The sequence below is a fragment of the Aricia agestis genome, chromosome 9 (assembly GCF_905147365.1).
Source record: "Aricia agestis chromosome 9, ilAriAges1.1, whole genome shotgun sequence".
Taxonomy (NCBI): domain Eukaryota; kingdom Metazoa; phylum Arthropoda; class Insecta; order Lepidoptera; family Lycaenidae; genus Aricia; species Aricia agestis.
In genome coordinates, this window is record NC_056414.1 from 7,288,144 (window position 1) to 7,304,588 (window position 16,445).

Below are 16,445 nucleotides of genomic sequence, written 5' to 3' on the forward strand. Positions count from 1 at the left end.
ACCTGTTGCCGTTGTTGAGATAGAGCAAAAAATCACGTTTATTGTATGGGGCCCGCGCGGCAGAATTGTGCTATGACGTCACAAGCGGTCGCGGTACTGTTAGCGGGAATCGATATTTTTCGAAACTTTGAATCCCTATAAAATCAAAACTACTAGGTATTTTTGACTGCAACAAAAACTAGTGTATTTGTATACACACAGGCTTTACTGTGACAAAATTTCAAGTAATTTGGCATACCTGGTAACATTCTCCAGGTAGCTTAGAACCAGGAAACGGACATAGGATAACTTTTTATTCCGTTCAACCCCGTTTCCGTGAAGTCAGTATGAAATATCTAATATAAAATTCTTGTGTCACAATGTTAGTTACTGTACTCATCCGAAACGGCTTTGCTGTTTTTTACCAAATTTTTATAATGTAGGTAAACTTTAGTCAAACAAATGTAAAACTTTTGTACCTTGATGTTTAATAATGACATTATTATTTTTTTATATTAAAGAAAAAAAGTTTTTTTTACTTGTAACTAATTCATATAAAAAACTTTACATGACGTAACACATGTTACCTTAATTAAGCTTATTTTAATTAGGTACAAAAAAACACGCATTTAGTGACTATATACTCAATTTAAATTGTTGACCCAGTGACATAAAAACTATTTGGCGGTATTTGAACTCGTAAGTCGCAACCCCTGACACAATTCGCCGCACTATCACCACTGAGCCACAGAGGTCGTTCGTATAACATATTAGCTATTTTTATTTTGTGTACACTCTGTTTCAACTCATTTTAATGTAACTGTAAACAATGCGTATACGGCTATAATGACGCCAATTTAAATGTTACGCGAAATAGTCGAGTACAATGCTTGCAACAATGGCACATTATTTTATTCGAGTTATATATTTTTTTAATCAAAATGTATTGAAATGGAGTATACAACATTAATACGCAGTACACAGTAAATTGATTTGATGTTATGAATAGAAATGTTTGATGACATCGCGCGGTGCAGGTCTAGTGGATATCAGTTGCGTATGTGCTCGTTGCCGCGAAGGACGTTGGGGCGATGACCGAACGAAACGGTTTCGCGCGCTTTGATAATAATATACTAGTTTCCTAAATTCTAGCCAATTCATCCATTAATAAACATGTTTTCGTTACGTTGTTTTGTGGTATTCGCCAACCAGTTATTCCAGGTCACAGACCACAGTTCGCTAATTCGCTTGACGCTTCACTCTATTAAGTTGGCTCCACTGATCTCGTAAAGCTCGATATTTAAATAAAACGTTGCATGAATATGATGTATAATATCGAAAATGGGTACATACCGTTTAGGGGACCGTCCATAAAGTATGCCACACGGCACACCTAAAGAGGGGGGAGGGGGTCGCGATATGGTGTGTAATAAATTGAATAGCCAAATTTTAACTATGAAGGTGGTTATAATTTTTAATAAGATCTAAAATTGCAATTAATTTTTAACGTCACACAACGTGACCACCTATGATAAGGGGAGATGGTATAAAAATCACGAAAATTGCGTGACGTACTTAATGGATGGTCCCTAGTAGGCAAAATCTGAATCTATAGAAATTTTTTACGGGGATTGTAAACAAAATCTCACCAGGGGAAAGGGAGGGTCAGAAAATAATAAAATAATCGCCAAGTGCGAGTCGGACTCGCGCACGAAGGGTTCCGTACCGTTATAGAGCAAAAATAGGCCAAAAATTGTGTTTTTTGTATGGGATATGGGGCCCCCTTTAAATTTTTATTTTATTTAAGTATTATTATAAATTATTAAAGTACCCATATATAATTAAGGCTTTTGTGAAAATTTCAAGTGCCTACCTGTTGTCATCATTGATATCGAGCAAAAATTGTTTGAAAAATCACGTTTCTTGTATGAGATTCTTGTAGCGGCAACAGAAATACATAATCTGTAAAAATGTCAACTCTAGCTATTACCGTTCTTGAGTTACAGCCTGGAGATAGACGGACAGACGGACAGACATCGAAGTCTAAGTAATAGGGTCCCGTTTTTACCCTTTGGGTACGGAACCCTAAAAAACGCCTCACGTAATTTATGGACGCCTCCTAATAGCGTGTGAGCATGTGTGAGTTCAACTAGGTTCAAAGAGTGATTTAATTGATTAATAATAATTATTGATGATCATCAGTCTATTTGATATCCCCAATCTATCATTTGATCATTTCATAGAATGAAACTGCGATAGTCGTACCGCCTACAACATCCTTGGGAGTTAGGACTGCTGCAGCAGTAGAAATGCCAAAGAATAGAAACACTAGAGACAAGCTGAAAGATTTAATATTTTCAATCAATTTGTCTATATAATACCACTTTAGAAAGAAACTTTAAGAGCTCACCTGACTCTAAAAATCAAACATCGTCCTTCTCTCTTCACACTCACGCCCGTCTTTCGTATGCCAGATGAAAAGGGACGGCGCGGAATCATCGCCGAGTTAGTTTTACTTCAATAAAAGAGTGTTTTGAGCAAATTTAGGTTTTATCAATACCTTTTTAGATATTAAAAAATATTAAAGAAAAGACAGCAAACTTCGAAGATCCAAGCAAAAATGTGTCTAAAACAAGGTTTTTTTGTTAAAAAGAAACTATCGAGCATTTTTTGAGTAATCGTGTTTTCGTCTTGAGCATTTAATCTTTATGAACTGAAGTTACTTGTGTCAGAAAATCAGTTTTCTAGACCTTACAATTTTGAGGTCTAGGTTAAAGTATGTAGTCAAGTTAGGGTCATATGGGCTCTTAAGGGCCTGTTTCAAGACTTTCTGATAAAGTGCCGAATAGGCTATTCACAGCTTTTTTGACAGATTCTCCATACTTCATCTGTCAAGTTAAGTGATGGATAGCCTTATCAGGAAGTGGTGAAACAGGCCCTTAGTGTCTAAACACACCATGCCGAAGTTCCGCGGCGTAAATTCCGCATGATTAGGTACGTCAGCAATGTCAAACGCATACAATACGCGACGGAATTTCGACATGGTGTGTCATCGGTAATTTAAAATACATTGCAGGCGGAATCAAGCGGAAATTCGGCAAAGTGTGTTTAGACACTTACTTTAGATGTATTTAGATTGAATAAGCGACAAGTGGCGTTCGGCATGCCATAAATCGTATATGAAAGTGATACGAATACGAGCGCTAATCTGTGTGGGCCACCTGTTTCGGTGGAACTAAAAGAACTAGTTTGGCTGGCGCCGAGTCCCGGCAGGGCCGAGGTGACCTCCTCCCGACCGGACGCGCTCCTGGCCTTGACGGCCTTAATTCCTATTGTGCCTTTATTACTTCATATTATCTTTGATAGATTTTGTTTGATGAGCCTTTATTACTTCACTAGATGACGCCCGCAACTCCGTTGCGCCAAAATTCGTTAATCGCACGGGAACCGTACATTTTTCGGTAATAATGTAAAGGTAATATCCTATGTCCTTGCCCGGGACTCAAAGTATCTGCATACCAAATTTCAGTAAAAACAGTTCAGCGGTTTGAGGGTGAAGAGGTAACAGACAGACACACTTTCGCATTTATAATATTGTATAGTATTGTATAGTATGGATACCTTTGATAGATTTTGTTTGTTTGACGAGCTTTTATTACTTCATTATCAGTTGGAGTTCATGAACATTGATTGTTTGTTTGGAAACATTGGCGTGTTTATCGGGGGCGGGGTGGGCTCGGCCTACACTTGCACTAGCATAATCCTAGCACTCCTATCAAACCCGAAGATCGTTTAAAAAGACTATGCTTCTCTTGAATTGTTAGCCTTTTGAAGGTCGCACAATGGAAGCTAAGTCCCAGTTGAGGGAGGATTTAAAAAATTTGTTCTAGGTCAAAACCTGTATGAAATTTTGTGACTAGCCTCGTACTTAGCAAGCAAGTGCAAGATCATAGCAAGTGGCAACTGCAACTAGTGAGGAAAAATTATAAAGAAATAAAAATGATATTGTAAAAGTAGAAAAATGCTATCGTAGAAAGTTATCATTGACCGATTAGCGATCGCAAATTACACAGCGATTTGTGTAATGTGTTGATGTCTAGAAACTCGAGCATGCAAATTTTTAAACTGACAGTTGACACAGAAGTTTATATTATGCAACATGCATATTGCATAAATATTAGGTACTTCAAGGCTTTGGAAAAATCTTCCTATTTTTTAATGTAGACCTCTTAATTTCCAAATTGGGACGAATTTCTGCCCAAAACAAGTTGCGGGCTACGCTTACTTAACTTATTCATCAATTAATTATTATCTTCACCATTTTAAGCAAATTGAAAACAATTTATTGGCTAATGGCTTAGACTAGAAACGGAACCGCGTGGACTAACGATCCTGCCAATGCCACTCAGCTTATGACAGCAACAGGTGTGGATAATGGCTATTCTACGAGTTCAAAACACCTGCCATTAGGTGCATAAAGGTTAGGCAGTTGTGTACGATTGAATAGCGAAGCGCAGGTGCTTCGGAAACTATGGGTGACTTAATCAAAGGTGATACGGGATGTTATAATTGAATAGGAAATAGGCATTTCTTCCCGCCAAGCCTAATGTAGAAGTTAGAACTTGCGTCTTTTGCCCTATTTATACCGTAGTATGTAACATAATATAGATTATAGAATATAGATAGATAAGTAGCGATGCCCCGTGGTTTATTAGGGAAAATTAATTGTGATATTTTCCTGCAGTGAAAACTAGCCTATACAGTGTGTAACAAAAACTAGTGATAATACTTTAGGGTGTGTACATGTTCCTTGTAGAGAGTTCACTGTGAAAGTGGCAGCTCTGAAAGATGAACATTTTTTTTCACTTTTGTATGGGCAAGGGCCCGAGCGTCACGAGTTTCCCTATACAAAAATGAAAAAAAATTTCGGTCTTTCAGCGCTGCTACTTTCACAGTGAACTCTCTACAAGGAACACGTACACACCCTAAAGTATTATCACTTGTTTTTGTTACACCCTGTATATTATGACGTGTTAATACAGGGTATCGACTAACTCCATACTGAAATTTATTAACACCTCCATCGAGGGCATCGCAGACACAATAGATTTTCTATTGTTATGCGGCGGCCGTCTGGCATACCCACGATGGAGTTGCTACATTCGCTCCAGTCGTTTAGACAAGAAGTAACATACAAATTACAAACTCACAAACTTTCGCCTTTTAAATAAATAATATTCAGTATGATTTCGGAAAGACGTCGAATACACGTCTTTATCAATAAATTTAAAACGTTGTTTAATTTAACGAGACACGATCACCCAACATATTATATAAAACTCCGGATCAGCTGTTGTTATCTCGACAGCGATCATAAATAAAGCCCAGCATGACTAACTGTACAAGTGTATAATCAAGCGCGGTTCCACTATATGGCTACTGTGGGCATGCCCTATCTGACTTGTGACGTCATATAATTTTATAAAGTCTGTTCATGTCTGTATTCAGATTTCAGAGTGAAATTATCGATTATCATGCAGCCATTACAGCTTTCCATAATATTTTACATTGAAGACAATATAATTTAAACTAGAGATCGCTCGATGCACTCCTTCACCAGCAAACATTTAAATGTTGGTTGCCTAAAGTAGACTACAAATGCAAATGTTGAATGATGCAATTCGTGAATATCGACTGCACTGTGGTCTGTGTAGGATGGCCGTGGGAAAGGCGCAGTCTCGAGATAACTCACGCCCCTGCAGAATGCTAATTACCAGTTATATGTACAGTTTTTTGTTAACAAGCTTTGAGGTGCAAAGGAGTTTTGTGTGAGCGCTAAACTAAGATTCTAATGTCCGGTTTCCATCTTTTTTTAGACTGAAGTTTATCTATTGGTTAGCGCTTTGAATTGGCTAACGTAACTAACCAGTTGAATAGATAAACTGTCAAAAAGCATAAAACACGTGTCTTTGTAGAATTTTTTTAACACATTGTGCAGATATAATTAGGTATGGCATAATTTAAAGATGTGTTTCAAAATGTGAAATCTTCTAAGTTTATTACATGTTGCATTTGTTCCCAAGGCATAAGTTCTACAAAAACGTACATAGTACGACGATTGCCCGTCGATTACTCTCGAGTCTCGAGTACAAAAAATAATACCTGATGTATTGCGCTTGTTCACAGATGGGTGTGCGACGACCTGCCGGAGATGAAAGGGGCGTTAGAAAAAAACATCCTGAGCGATTACGACACCCATTCTTACGAAAGCATGCGGGCCCTCTGCGACCGTTTCAACCGCGCCATAGACTCCGTCGTCGCTCTGGTAAGTTATCTTTGACTACAGACTACAGATTGGATGTTCTACTCGTATTGTGACCTTTATCTCACGTGTCTCTTCGAAACTCGAACGAAACCTTAGAGAACTCTAATTAAAAACAACATTATAAACCCTTAAATCTTAATTAATTAACCCTTAATCTGTCTGTGAGTCTGATTGTTATGAGTTATTACGTTTGCCGCAGCCCGCAATATACATTTAAATCATAATATTATATAGAGTAGGCAGTAGCCCATGTCCTTCCTCAAAGCCTAATTAATAAAAAATCACAGCATACCGCTTTGAATGTTATGTTTCTAATTTCTCGAAATTCTTAGAGAGAAATTAGTAGTTAGGGATTTAGCACACAATGTGGCCTCGAATCGCTTTTTACCAGGTGCCAGATTTGTTGACAGCTAGCCAGATGCTAACAAGTTTACCAAAAATGTTCAATTCAACGATTTTAAAGACAAAAATAGACTATATGGGCTGCCTACACAAGTTATTACTCATTGCATGGTACCCGTAAAAAGCTAAAACAAACCAATAAAGCAAAACAACGTTTGCGCAATACAAACAATAGAAAGCTTCCAGCTTCGGTGCAAAAGCGCCGACATTGAAATGTTTGTTTTGAAAACAATTTATTGCACTTTTCTAAATAAACACATCATAAAACTACCCAACAGCGTGTGAAAACAAAAAGAGTAGAAGCTAAGGTCGCCCGTTTGGCGTTTACTACCAACTTTAGCTGGCAATAAAGTACCTACGTCCTTTGCGTCTATTCATAAGGGCTACGCCCTTTGTGCGATCGATATTATTTGTGCTATTATAAGCAAAAGCGTAGAAAGGTCGCTGCATTGTACGGTCCAACCCTTGTTTCTCTAGTCAGTACGCTTGACAATAATAAAAAAACCTGTTGCATCGATTGTATAATGTAATTGATTTTTTGATCTGCAATGAACCGTAGTCACCAGTCACTTTGTTGAAGAAGAAAAAAGATTATACTTAATGTCAAAATACCTTTGGAGTTAGGACACCACGATTATAAAACGGTATTAATAAAATAAGCACGTCGAAAACTCCAGACGTACTTGCGATTTTTAAAACCAGTTGTAAATTGAATGAAATCAGCGCGCGAAAACATTGTACGAGTTATTTTTATTTGACCCGAACGTGAAGCTGGAATCCACGCGGATTGTGGTCAATTCCAATCAACCGGAGCTACCAGAAAATTCATTCACAATTTCATTTGTTCATTCATAAATTCACCCTAGGCATAAAGGCTTTTTATGATCTTTACAATCTCTACAATTTAATCCTTCGATCTTGTCGGTGGATTCTTGGAAATCTATTGTTATTCTATTGTGTCTCGCTCACCGGTGAGCTTATGGAGCTTGATGGGTTAATTGCTAGAATCATACTACAACTCTTAGTTTCAATCATCTATAATAAATCAATACATTGCATGATACAGAAGAAAACGTGTAAAGTCTCAGTAGACCAAATTAATTTGCTCTGTGACTTTAAATTGGTAGCAATCTAGCCACCCATAGAACATACTAAAAGCTTTGTTTTCGTTTGGATCAACGTGGAGTACCTATTGCAAGTTGTGACTGAGTATATAAGTCTATATCTAGATATTTTGATTTGCTAAGAACTGGCTGGTATGTAAAGTTATGCCACATGTACCATGTGTGTCATTAGCGCTATTATGTTATCTGAGGAAGGTCAATTATCTTCCGATGTTCACCTTCAGACTTCGTAACTCTATGTTGACACCAACCTTATTGTCTACAAGTGTTTGTCGGTTCATTCATGCAAACAATATTATACGAGTATCCCCAATTATTTATTTTATTACGCCATTCGTACAGCTTTGATGCAGCAGATCCTATCAAACACAAAAAAGTTATTATTCTGAACTTACCGTTTTGACTTTTCAAAACGCGTTGCATAAAACGTAAATCAGTCCTCGTGTCTTGATTGGAGCCATGACTCATGAGGCATATTGAAGGTCTAACCTCTAGTCTCAGACTTCACCACAGAGTACAGTCTATAACTGGCTCCTGGACTCCATGACATAGCGCGTTTGCTTACTGAATGTAATGAGCTGCCTCAATCAAACATAATGGAAAAACCCTTTTTATTTTAGACAGCGTGCCTGCTGTTATAATGATTGGCATTGACGATATGTCATGTCCATCCATCCATATGACGATGACAGTTCAAATGTTAAAAATAGATGATGTACACTGTATGGTCTAAAACTCTACCTTTTATGTTGTATAGCTGCTCTACCATCGTTTTTCAGTGTAAGATTGACCTAAATTGTATAAAATATCAATAATTTACACCTCATTCGCTAATGTTGATCTGTTTATAGCGCTAGTAGTAAGTAAACATTAATTTGCTTCGTGTGAAGGTCGACACACTCGCATGTGTGATGTGGTGCGACTTTACTTCCGCGCTATCGGCTATCCGCGCTGACGGCAAAAGTGAGTTGTTATATTTATCTGGTACTTTACACTGTACTTTGTACCTTCAAAATGTGTAGAGACTTTATTCTATAGGAATTTTTTATTAGTTCACTGAGATAGGTACTGTTAACCGTCAATATTTAAGGAAGTTAAGACTTAAGAGATTTATGTTGTCTCATCACTAGGATCTTACTGATCTTACCAAGGAGCTCCTAAATATTAGCCAACTGTATGGAATTGTAGGTATATTTTTAAAGTTTCCATTTAGTTGCCGTTTCCAGTTAGACTTTCTACATACATTTAAATAAAGACAATATTTTCCCAGCCTCCAACGTAAGCACTACACTTGGCATAGTTTTAGCTTCAGATCGCGGAAATATCTTCAATGCCATCTCGGTTTATTTTTACCTTCCTTTTAAAAAATTTACTGAAAAATAAAACATTTTTCACGCTACGTTTATGTAAACTGTACGCGATATGCGGCTGCGTTTTCTTCGAATAATCCATCGAAGTTTATACGAATTTAGAAAGTATCGGCTTAAATAATATGCGTCCAAGGATGTATTTAAATCGAAATTGCTATTTAAACAATAGTTTTAGAAAACGAGAGACATGACGTTATTACAGCATGTGCTAAAAGAAACGCGAATGTGGGGCAGTGAGGGGAAACGGTGGGAGGAGGGCGGAGCGCGGACTGCAAGAGGGAAACGCGAGGCCCAAGATGGCGGCGTGCGGAGGCAACGATCGATGGCCGCGCCGCACCAGACATCGCGCGGGGCCACTCTATTTATACGCGTTACATACCATTTCACAGCGCGTCGTGGACGATGCCCGATTGCCCGCACATGCCCGTATTGTAATGCGGCAATGCCTTATACGACCAACCTTATGCAATGTTTATTTATGTGTCCTTTGAGTTTATAGACGCATAGAAAAGACACGTTCGCGTTGATATTTTATTAATAACTTGCAAGTTGCAGCTCTACTTCCTAGTTAGATAAGAAATATAAGCGAGAAATGTAAGACGCAATAGAATCTTATACAGTATGCGTTTCGAATTATACTTTGATTTGAGATCCATTACAAATTATCGTACTATTGGAAACGAATTTTAGAAACCAGTCAAATCTGAAATTAAATACATAATAAATACCAGGTTGCGACTGGCCAGTGGCCATTCAAATGAAATTATTTAAGTACTGGAGTGAGGATTAGGACTAAGTCCTATTTTTGTACAAAGATATTCTTAAAATACACTGCCATGCCGCCAGGAAGCGGCAGTATGTGCCGTGAAACCCCGAACTAAATAAATAAAATTCATATTTTGCATGGAGCTCGTTGCCGTGTAGAAAAAGCGTGCTCCATTTTATTTGAGAGAAATACTTTAACAAGTAGTGCGCTCTATAAATGTAATGTAAACGTAAAGGAGGTTGCCCTAGTTTAGCGTGACCGAGGCTGGCTGAGCAACAAGCCAAGTTCACTCAAATCAGCATAATATGAACGATGGGGCCGCACACAGACGTGACCCGCGCTCGCTCTGTTATTGTTCGCTCCATGTTTAAACAATCATTTTATCTCCCTCTTTTCATCGCCGCTTAATAAATACGGAAGCGGCATTAATTACATTTTAATTATGTTATGACGTCAGCGTCTGATATTGTATTAACTCACAAGTAACATTAAATAATTATGGATATTCGACGCATGTACATAACGAGGAACAAGAGTCAATATGTGTATTAATTTAGCGTGGAGATCACCGGGGCAGAACGTACATACTACATACGCATAGTTTACTAACATTTACTACTAATATAGTTTCGTTACTCTGAATTCTGAAAAAAAAACCATAGTCCAACATAGACCTCCTCCTTTTTGGAAGTCGGTTAAAAATACACTTTAATTTTACAGTCATCCCCCGCTGAGCCAAAAAATCACGTGCGTAAGATAACACATGATGACACATGACCGAACCGCTTTTATTTCGGCTGTATAGGTTTAAATTGCGATTGACATGTGAACTGATAAGTATTTTGATTTGTATCTGAGTTTCAACGTGGCGACAACACTCGTATGACTGTGACCTAAATATTGTTGTTATACTTCTCTACAGAGTACCTAGACAGAAATATTGCGCTGCAGAATATTGTAAATGCTTAGTTCTAATAATGGTATTATCTATACTATCTATACTAATATTATAAATGCGAAAGTATCTCTGTCTGTCTGTCTCGCATCGCAAAATTCATACTAGATGGCGCCGTGCGTCTCTTACATCGCGCTAACGCTTGCCCAACATCTTTCTATAAGAGGTGGTATCATCATACATTTGAGTTCCGATTTTTTTCGATTGTTATTTCTTTTTTACGTTATTTAATAAGTCAGTACTTTATATTATATACAGTGACGTAACCTTAAACCTACCAATGATAAATAGTTTATTGGTGAGGTTGTGTAATTGGGGGGCTAAATAAGCTTTAAAATTTGGCATAAAATATAAAGTTTAGTTTTAAAAAAGGAAATATTATGTGCACACTGCATAGCTGTTTTGATTTAAGGGGTACCAGGGTTTTTTTTTATAAAAGCTTTTGACACCAATTTTGTTGACATCGCGCGCTATAAACTGAAGTCCACGCGGACGAAGTCGCGGGCAACAGCTAGTAATTTATAATCATGAAGTGTTAATGTCGTTGGTTTGATAAGAATACAATTCTGAAAGATTGGAAAATGACTGGATCATACAAGGAAACTGGCACTGCATTAATGATGCACTCAAATGATCATTGATCATTAATCTAAGCCAGGGGTTCCCAAACTGTGCGCCGCGGAAAGGCAAGAGGGGCGCCGTGAGTCGATCCTCTTATCATTATCCGAAACCACAAATATTATAAAATAAAATTATAATATTAATCTAGTAAATCAGGTAGATGAAATATATTTTGTTTATTACTATTTACCTGCTTAACCTAACTATAATTATGAAAGGTATTTATTTATGTATTCTTTTTCTAATAAATAGGTATAGTTGGGCGCCGTGACAAAACATTTTACGTGTGCGCCGCAGGCTGAAAAACCTGCCAAGTGCGAGTTCGACTCGCCCATTAAGGGTTCCGCAGCAGCAATAAGGTTTTTTTAATGAAATTAGAAGGTTTTTGATTTATTTTTATATATTTCAGTTGATTTAATTAAATGTTAAATTGAGGTTTACCATTTAACACGTACTTATTTAAAAAAAACTACTTGATAAATCTCAAACCAATTTTCGTTGGTCGTTTTTGTAGTAATGTACATCATATATATTTTTTAGACTTATCATGGCCCTACTTTAGAAGTTAGAGGGGGGACACACACATTTTACGACTTTGGAAGAGTCTCTTTCGCAAAATATTCAAGTTAGAAAAAAAAATATACTAGAAACCTCAATATGATTTTTGAAGACCTATAGGCTATAGATATTCCACACGCATAGGTTAGATGAAAAAAAAAATTGTTTCAGTTGTACCTAAAATTGAAGGGGGCCCCTAAAATGTTTAATATTTTTTCCATTTTTGTAAAAAAATCTTAATGCGGTTCACAGACTACATGTACTAACCAAGTTTCTATAGATTCGGAGCTCTTATAGTTTAGGAAAAAAGTGGCTGTGACATACAGACGGACGGACAGACAGATAGACAGACATGACGAATCTATAAGGGTTCCGTTTTTTGCCATTTGGCTACGGAACCCTAAAAAGATTGGGAACCCCTGATCTAAGCATTAAAATTTAAAATAGAATTGGTATACTTTTAAAATTAGGTCATGGAAATCCCTAAACTATTAGAATCTGGGTACTTGGTAAAAAAACACCAAGCAATACCAGTAGAGCAGACGACATTGGAGAAATTAGAAGACTTGTAGAGTTGAAACTTAACTCTACCTATATTATAGTGTCTTTACTCTTGACTCTTGACATTTTACGGGGTATTTGATACGCCTTTCGGTGTATTTTCAGATCGTTTCCTATCTTCTCATTGTATTGTTAAATATTTTTATATGTATGTAACGTGTTGACTGTTGGCATGATGTCACGGATCGATGATGGGCGCATAGTAACACGTCCGTAACCTTGTACAATATGCTCACGATGTAGGAACTAGGAACTACGTGCACGTGACAATACGTTAATCCCAACCAGGAATGTTGCGGATCCCGATTTTTTCACATCCGTGGATGCGAATGCAGATGCGGATTTTTAGAGGTTCACATCCGCGGATGCGGATGCGGATGCAGATGTTTCGGAACCTACATAAATATAGATTATAAAATGAAAAAGTATTATTTTAATTTTTAATTAATGTGTTACAAAATAATAGTACAGGTTCCCTAGAACAACAAGCTAATTTTTTGTGAGTAGCTTCATTTTGAAACGCATTTTGAATAGAACAATCCATATTTAAAGACCATCAAATCGAAATATTAAATCATATTTATCTTTGTTAGCTACCACTGTCGCAAATTGTTGTTCCTTTTATCAAAATGAAACTGCTTACAAAAAATTACCTTGATAGTAATAAAAAAAATTGTTCTAGGGAACCTGTACTATAATAATATTTTTGTATTAAAGAGATAATAATTTGTAAATGAAAATTACATTAATTCCCCTGTATTAATCTCTACCACTTTTTTGTTAGTATATACATGAATTTATAAATAGGAGCATAAAGCATAGCGGCATTATTACTATTAAATATACTTAAATTATTTAATAGTAATAATGCCGCTTTTTATTAAGTAAGAAGCACAAACAAACACGTAGTGATTAATTTACACAAGACAGTAATTAATGCACCACAATAAACCCGTCGGATCATGTGACCGTTTTTAGGGTTCCGTAATCAACAAGGAACCCTTATATTTTCAGTCCATCTGTCCGTCTGTCTGTTTCTCCGCGGTTTCGCTCAGAGAATAGCCTACGAAGCCGAAATTCGGCATGAATGCACATACGTATAAACGGTGTCGACAAAATGTTATATAAAACCTTTAAAAAATTTTATGGGACCTCCCTTACACACCAAGCGGGGATAAGTCTTTTTATTTTGCGTCCAGTCCACCGTGTGTGGTATCGTTGGATATGGTTTTTTAAAAATATTACAAGTATTATTATTCGAAGAAATATGCAAAGTTTTAAAGTGGAAGAAATCGTTAGTGTCCAATGTCTCCCCCTTTTACCAGCTATTAGCTAAACGGTTGATTCTGAAAAATATGTGGAAAAATTCACGGGAGTAGGAAATATGCTAAATTTAAAGAGAAAATTATCACGGCTAAGAAGACTTTATAAGTTATTAAGAAGTACAAAGGAATTTTTCATTCAAATTCCTTTGAATGTAACTGAGATGATGTTGTTAGTAGCGCAAAACATGTTATAATTGTACATTCATTGACGATACAAAACTTATCAAAAACTGGCGGTACTACGGTACACTCTATTATGCGTTGCCGATACGCACTAGGCCGTCTTTTTCGCTCTCAATGGTCATTTGTCACGCGCAAACGGCACGCGCCATTCACAGACCCCGCCGCTTTTTTTTTCTTGTCGCAACTCGTATGACATTCGCATCCGCATAAAAATCCGCATCGATTTAATGCGGATGCAGATGCGGATGTCCAAATATATGCGGATGCTCCGCATTTGCGGATGCGGATGCGGATATTCGCAACATCCCTGATCCCAACTACGACTGCACTATTCAAACGTATAATATATGGTGCAGATATAAATGTTCAGATAAATATGTAATAATATTATGACGATCGAGTATTCGGTCAATGTTGCTTGGGATTTAGGGTCAATTTAGACCGCAACGCGACGCGTAGATGTTTGTCTAAAGTATGGATTAAACAGATTTGGCGACGTCTCACGCAATTGAAATCTGTCAATACAGTAAAAATTTAGAAATGCATACCTATTACAGGTAAGCGTCGCGTTGCGGTCTCAATTGACCCTTAGGAGTATCTTTCGCAAATTCTGGATGTATTTTGTTTACGTTGGTATTATTCAATAGGCTGATAAGTAAATCTACTAAGTACACGAACAGCTAATTGTACAACAGATTATTAATAACATGTGTATTAAGTATTTTAGATTTAGGACTAAGGTGTAGATATAGAGTTCTAGGCTCTAAGAGGGTAGAGTTTATGAAACTTATAGAGTTTAAGTGTAAGTATGTTAAGGTCAGAAGCCTGACTCTACATAAATTCTGTATAAATAACCGTTTTAATAGATCTAGTCAGTGGTCTTGTCTTTGCTTAACTTTAAATTAATTCATCAAGCCCCATACGGTCACCGGTGACCGAGACACAATAGAAATTCTATTGTGTCTCGTTTTTCCACGATCGACAGATTAATTATCATGAGATTGACCTTATCTAGATAATAATTAAAAAAAACTGCTTTCGGCCGACTTTAGACTTTAGATGGAAAAGAATTCCAGTGATATTCCGTTTATTTCAGTCATAATAAAAGTGCATCGCGGTAAGGAAATTGATTGTTACGAAACTAACAAGTGAAACTCGTAGTTACGTTACCATGTTTATTCTAACTAATACAATATGCTTACATTATGACATGATAATAATAAAAAATATTTTAGGTTTATTTCCTAAATTATTATAAACTAGACGTTCCGCGCGGCTTCGCCTGCGTAAATTAGATATTTCACAGACAAATTAGTCCACAAAAATAGCCTAATATGATCCTTCACGTGGTCTACTTCTTATTTGTGCCAAATTTATAACAGAAAAATTGCTCCGGTAGTTCGTGAGATAAGCCCTTTCAAATAATTTCCCCCCGTTTTTTCCACATTTTCCTCTATTTCTTCGCTCCTATTAGTCTTAGCGTAATAAAATATTCCTCAATAAATGGGCTATCTAACACTGAAAGAATTTTTCAACTCGGACCAGTAGTTCCTGAGATTAGCGCGTTTAAACAAACAAACTCTTACGCTTTATAGTATTAGTATAGAAGTATAGATTTTGCCAAGTATTTAAGTTTATTGCCAAGTAGCAATTTTTCAACGATACTTGTAAAATTCCTAAAAATTTTCTAATTTGTTAGTCATTTTTTGATGATGAATATTCGTGATAGAGTTAGCGGCCTCTATACAAGGTGACAGTCGTCTGATTAAACCAACATTGCCCTTGTCTCTAGCCCGAGTTGACGACCCCTGGAATTCCAGTCGACTTGGAGTTCATGTCTCCCTGACCTTGGAGGTGTCTGGAGTTCATATTGTCCTAGGCACTATCGTTTTGGCGGTGCTCTACCAACATTTCTAAAATTGAACTATTTTGCCAAAAGATAATATTTTAAATTTAAACCTCTGTCTAGTTCTGGAATACTGCTTAATTCAATCAGTCTTTCTGTGATTGGGAAGATATTAGCCGAAAGTGAGCACGTATAGTCTGGCATAAAAGTGAAGAAATTAAAAAGTGGCAACATCGTAGTGTCATCCCTTTCAAATTAATCTAAGAAAAATCGGCCAAGTGCAAGTCGGACTCGCGCACGAAGGGTTCCGTACCGTTATAGAGAAAAAATAGGCCAAAAATTGTGTTTTTATATGGGAGCCCCCTTAATTATTTTATTTAAATATTAAGTACACATATAATATAAGGCATTTGTGAAAATTTCAAGTGCC

The 16,445-nt window shown here is 36.8% G+C and overlaps 1 protein-coding gene across 2 annotated transcripts in view; it reads left to right on the top strand.

Annotated features, from left to right (window-relative positions):
* The window catches only part of LOC121730576 (histone-lysine N-methyltransferase, H3 lysine-79 specific), a 34,134-nt gene that overhangs the window by 2,795 nt on the left and 14,894 nt on the right, over positions 1-16,445 (top strand). For both annotated transcript variants that reach the window (XM_042119684.1, XM_042119685.1), the window contains exon 3: positions 6,166-6,304. In XM_042119684.1, coding sequence (XP_041975618.1) covers positions 6,166-6,304 — 139 coding nt within the window. The remainder of the gene's footprint in view (positions 1-6,165; positions 6,305-16,445) is intronic.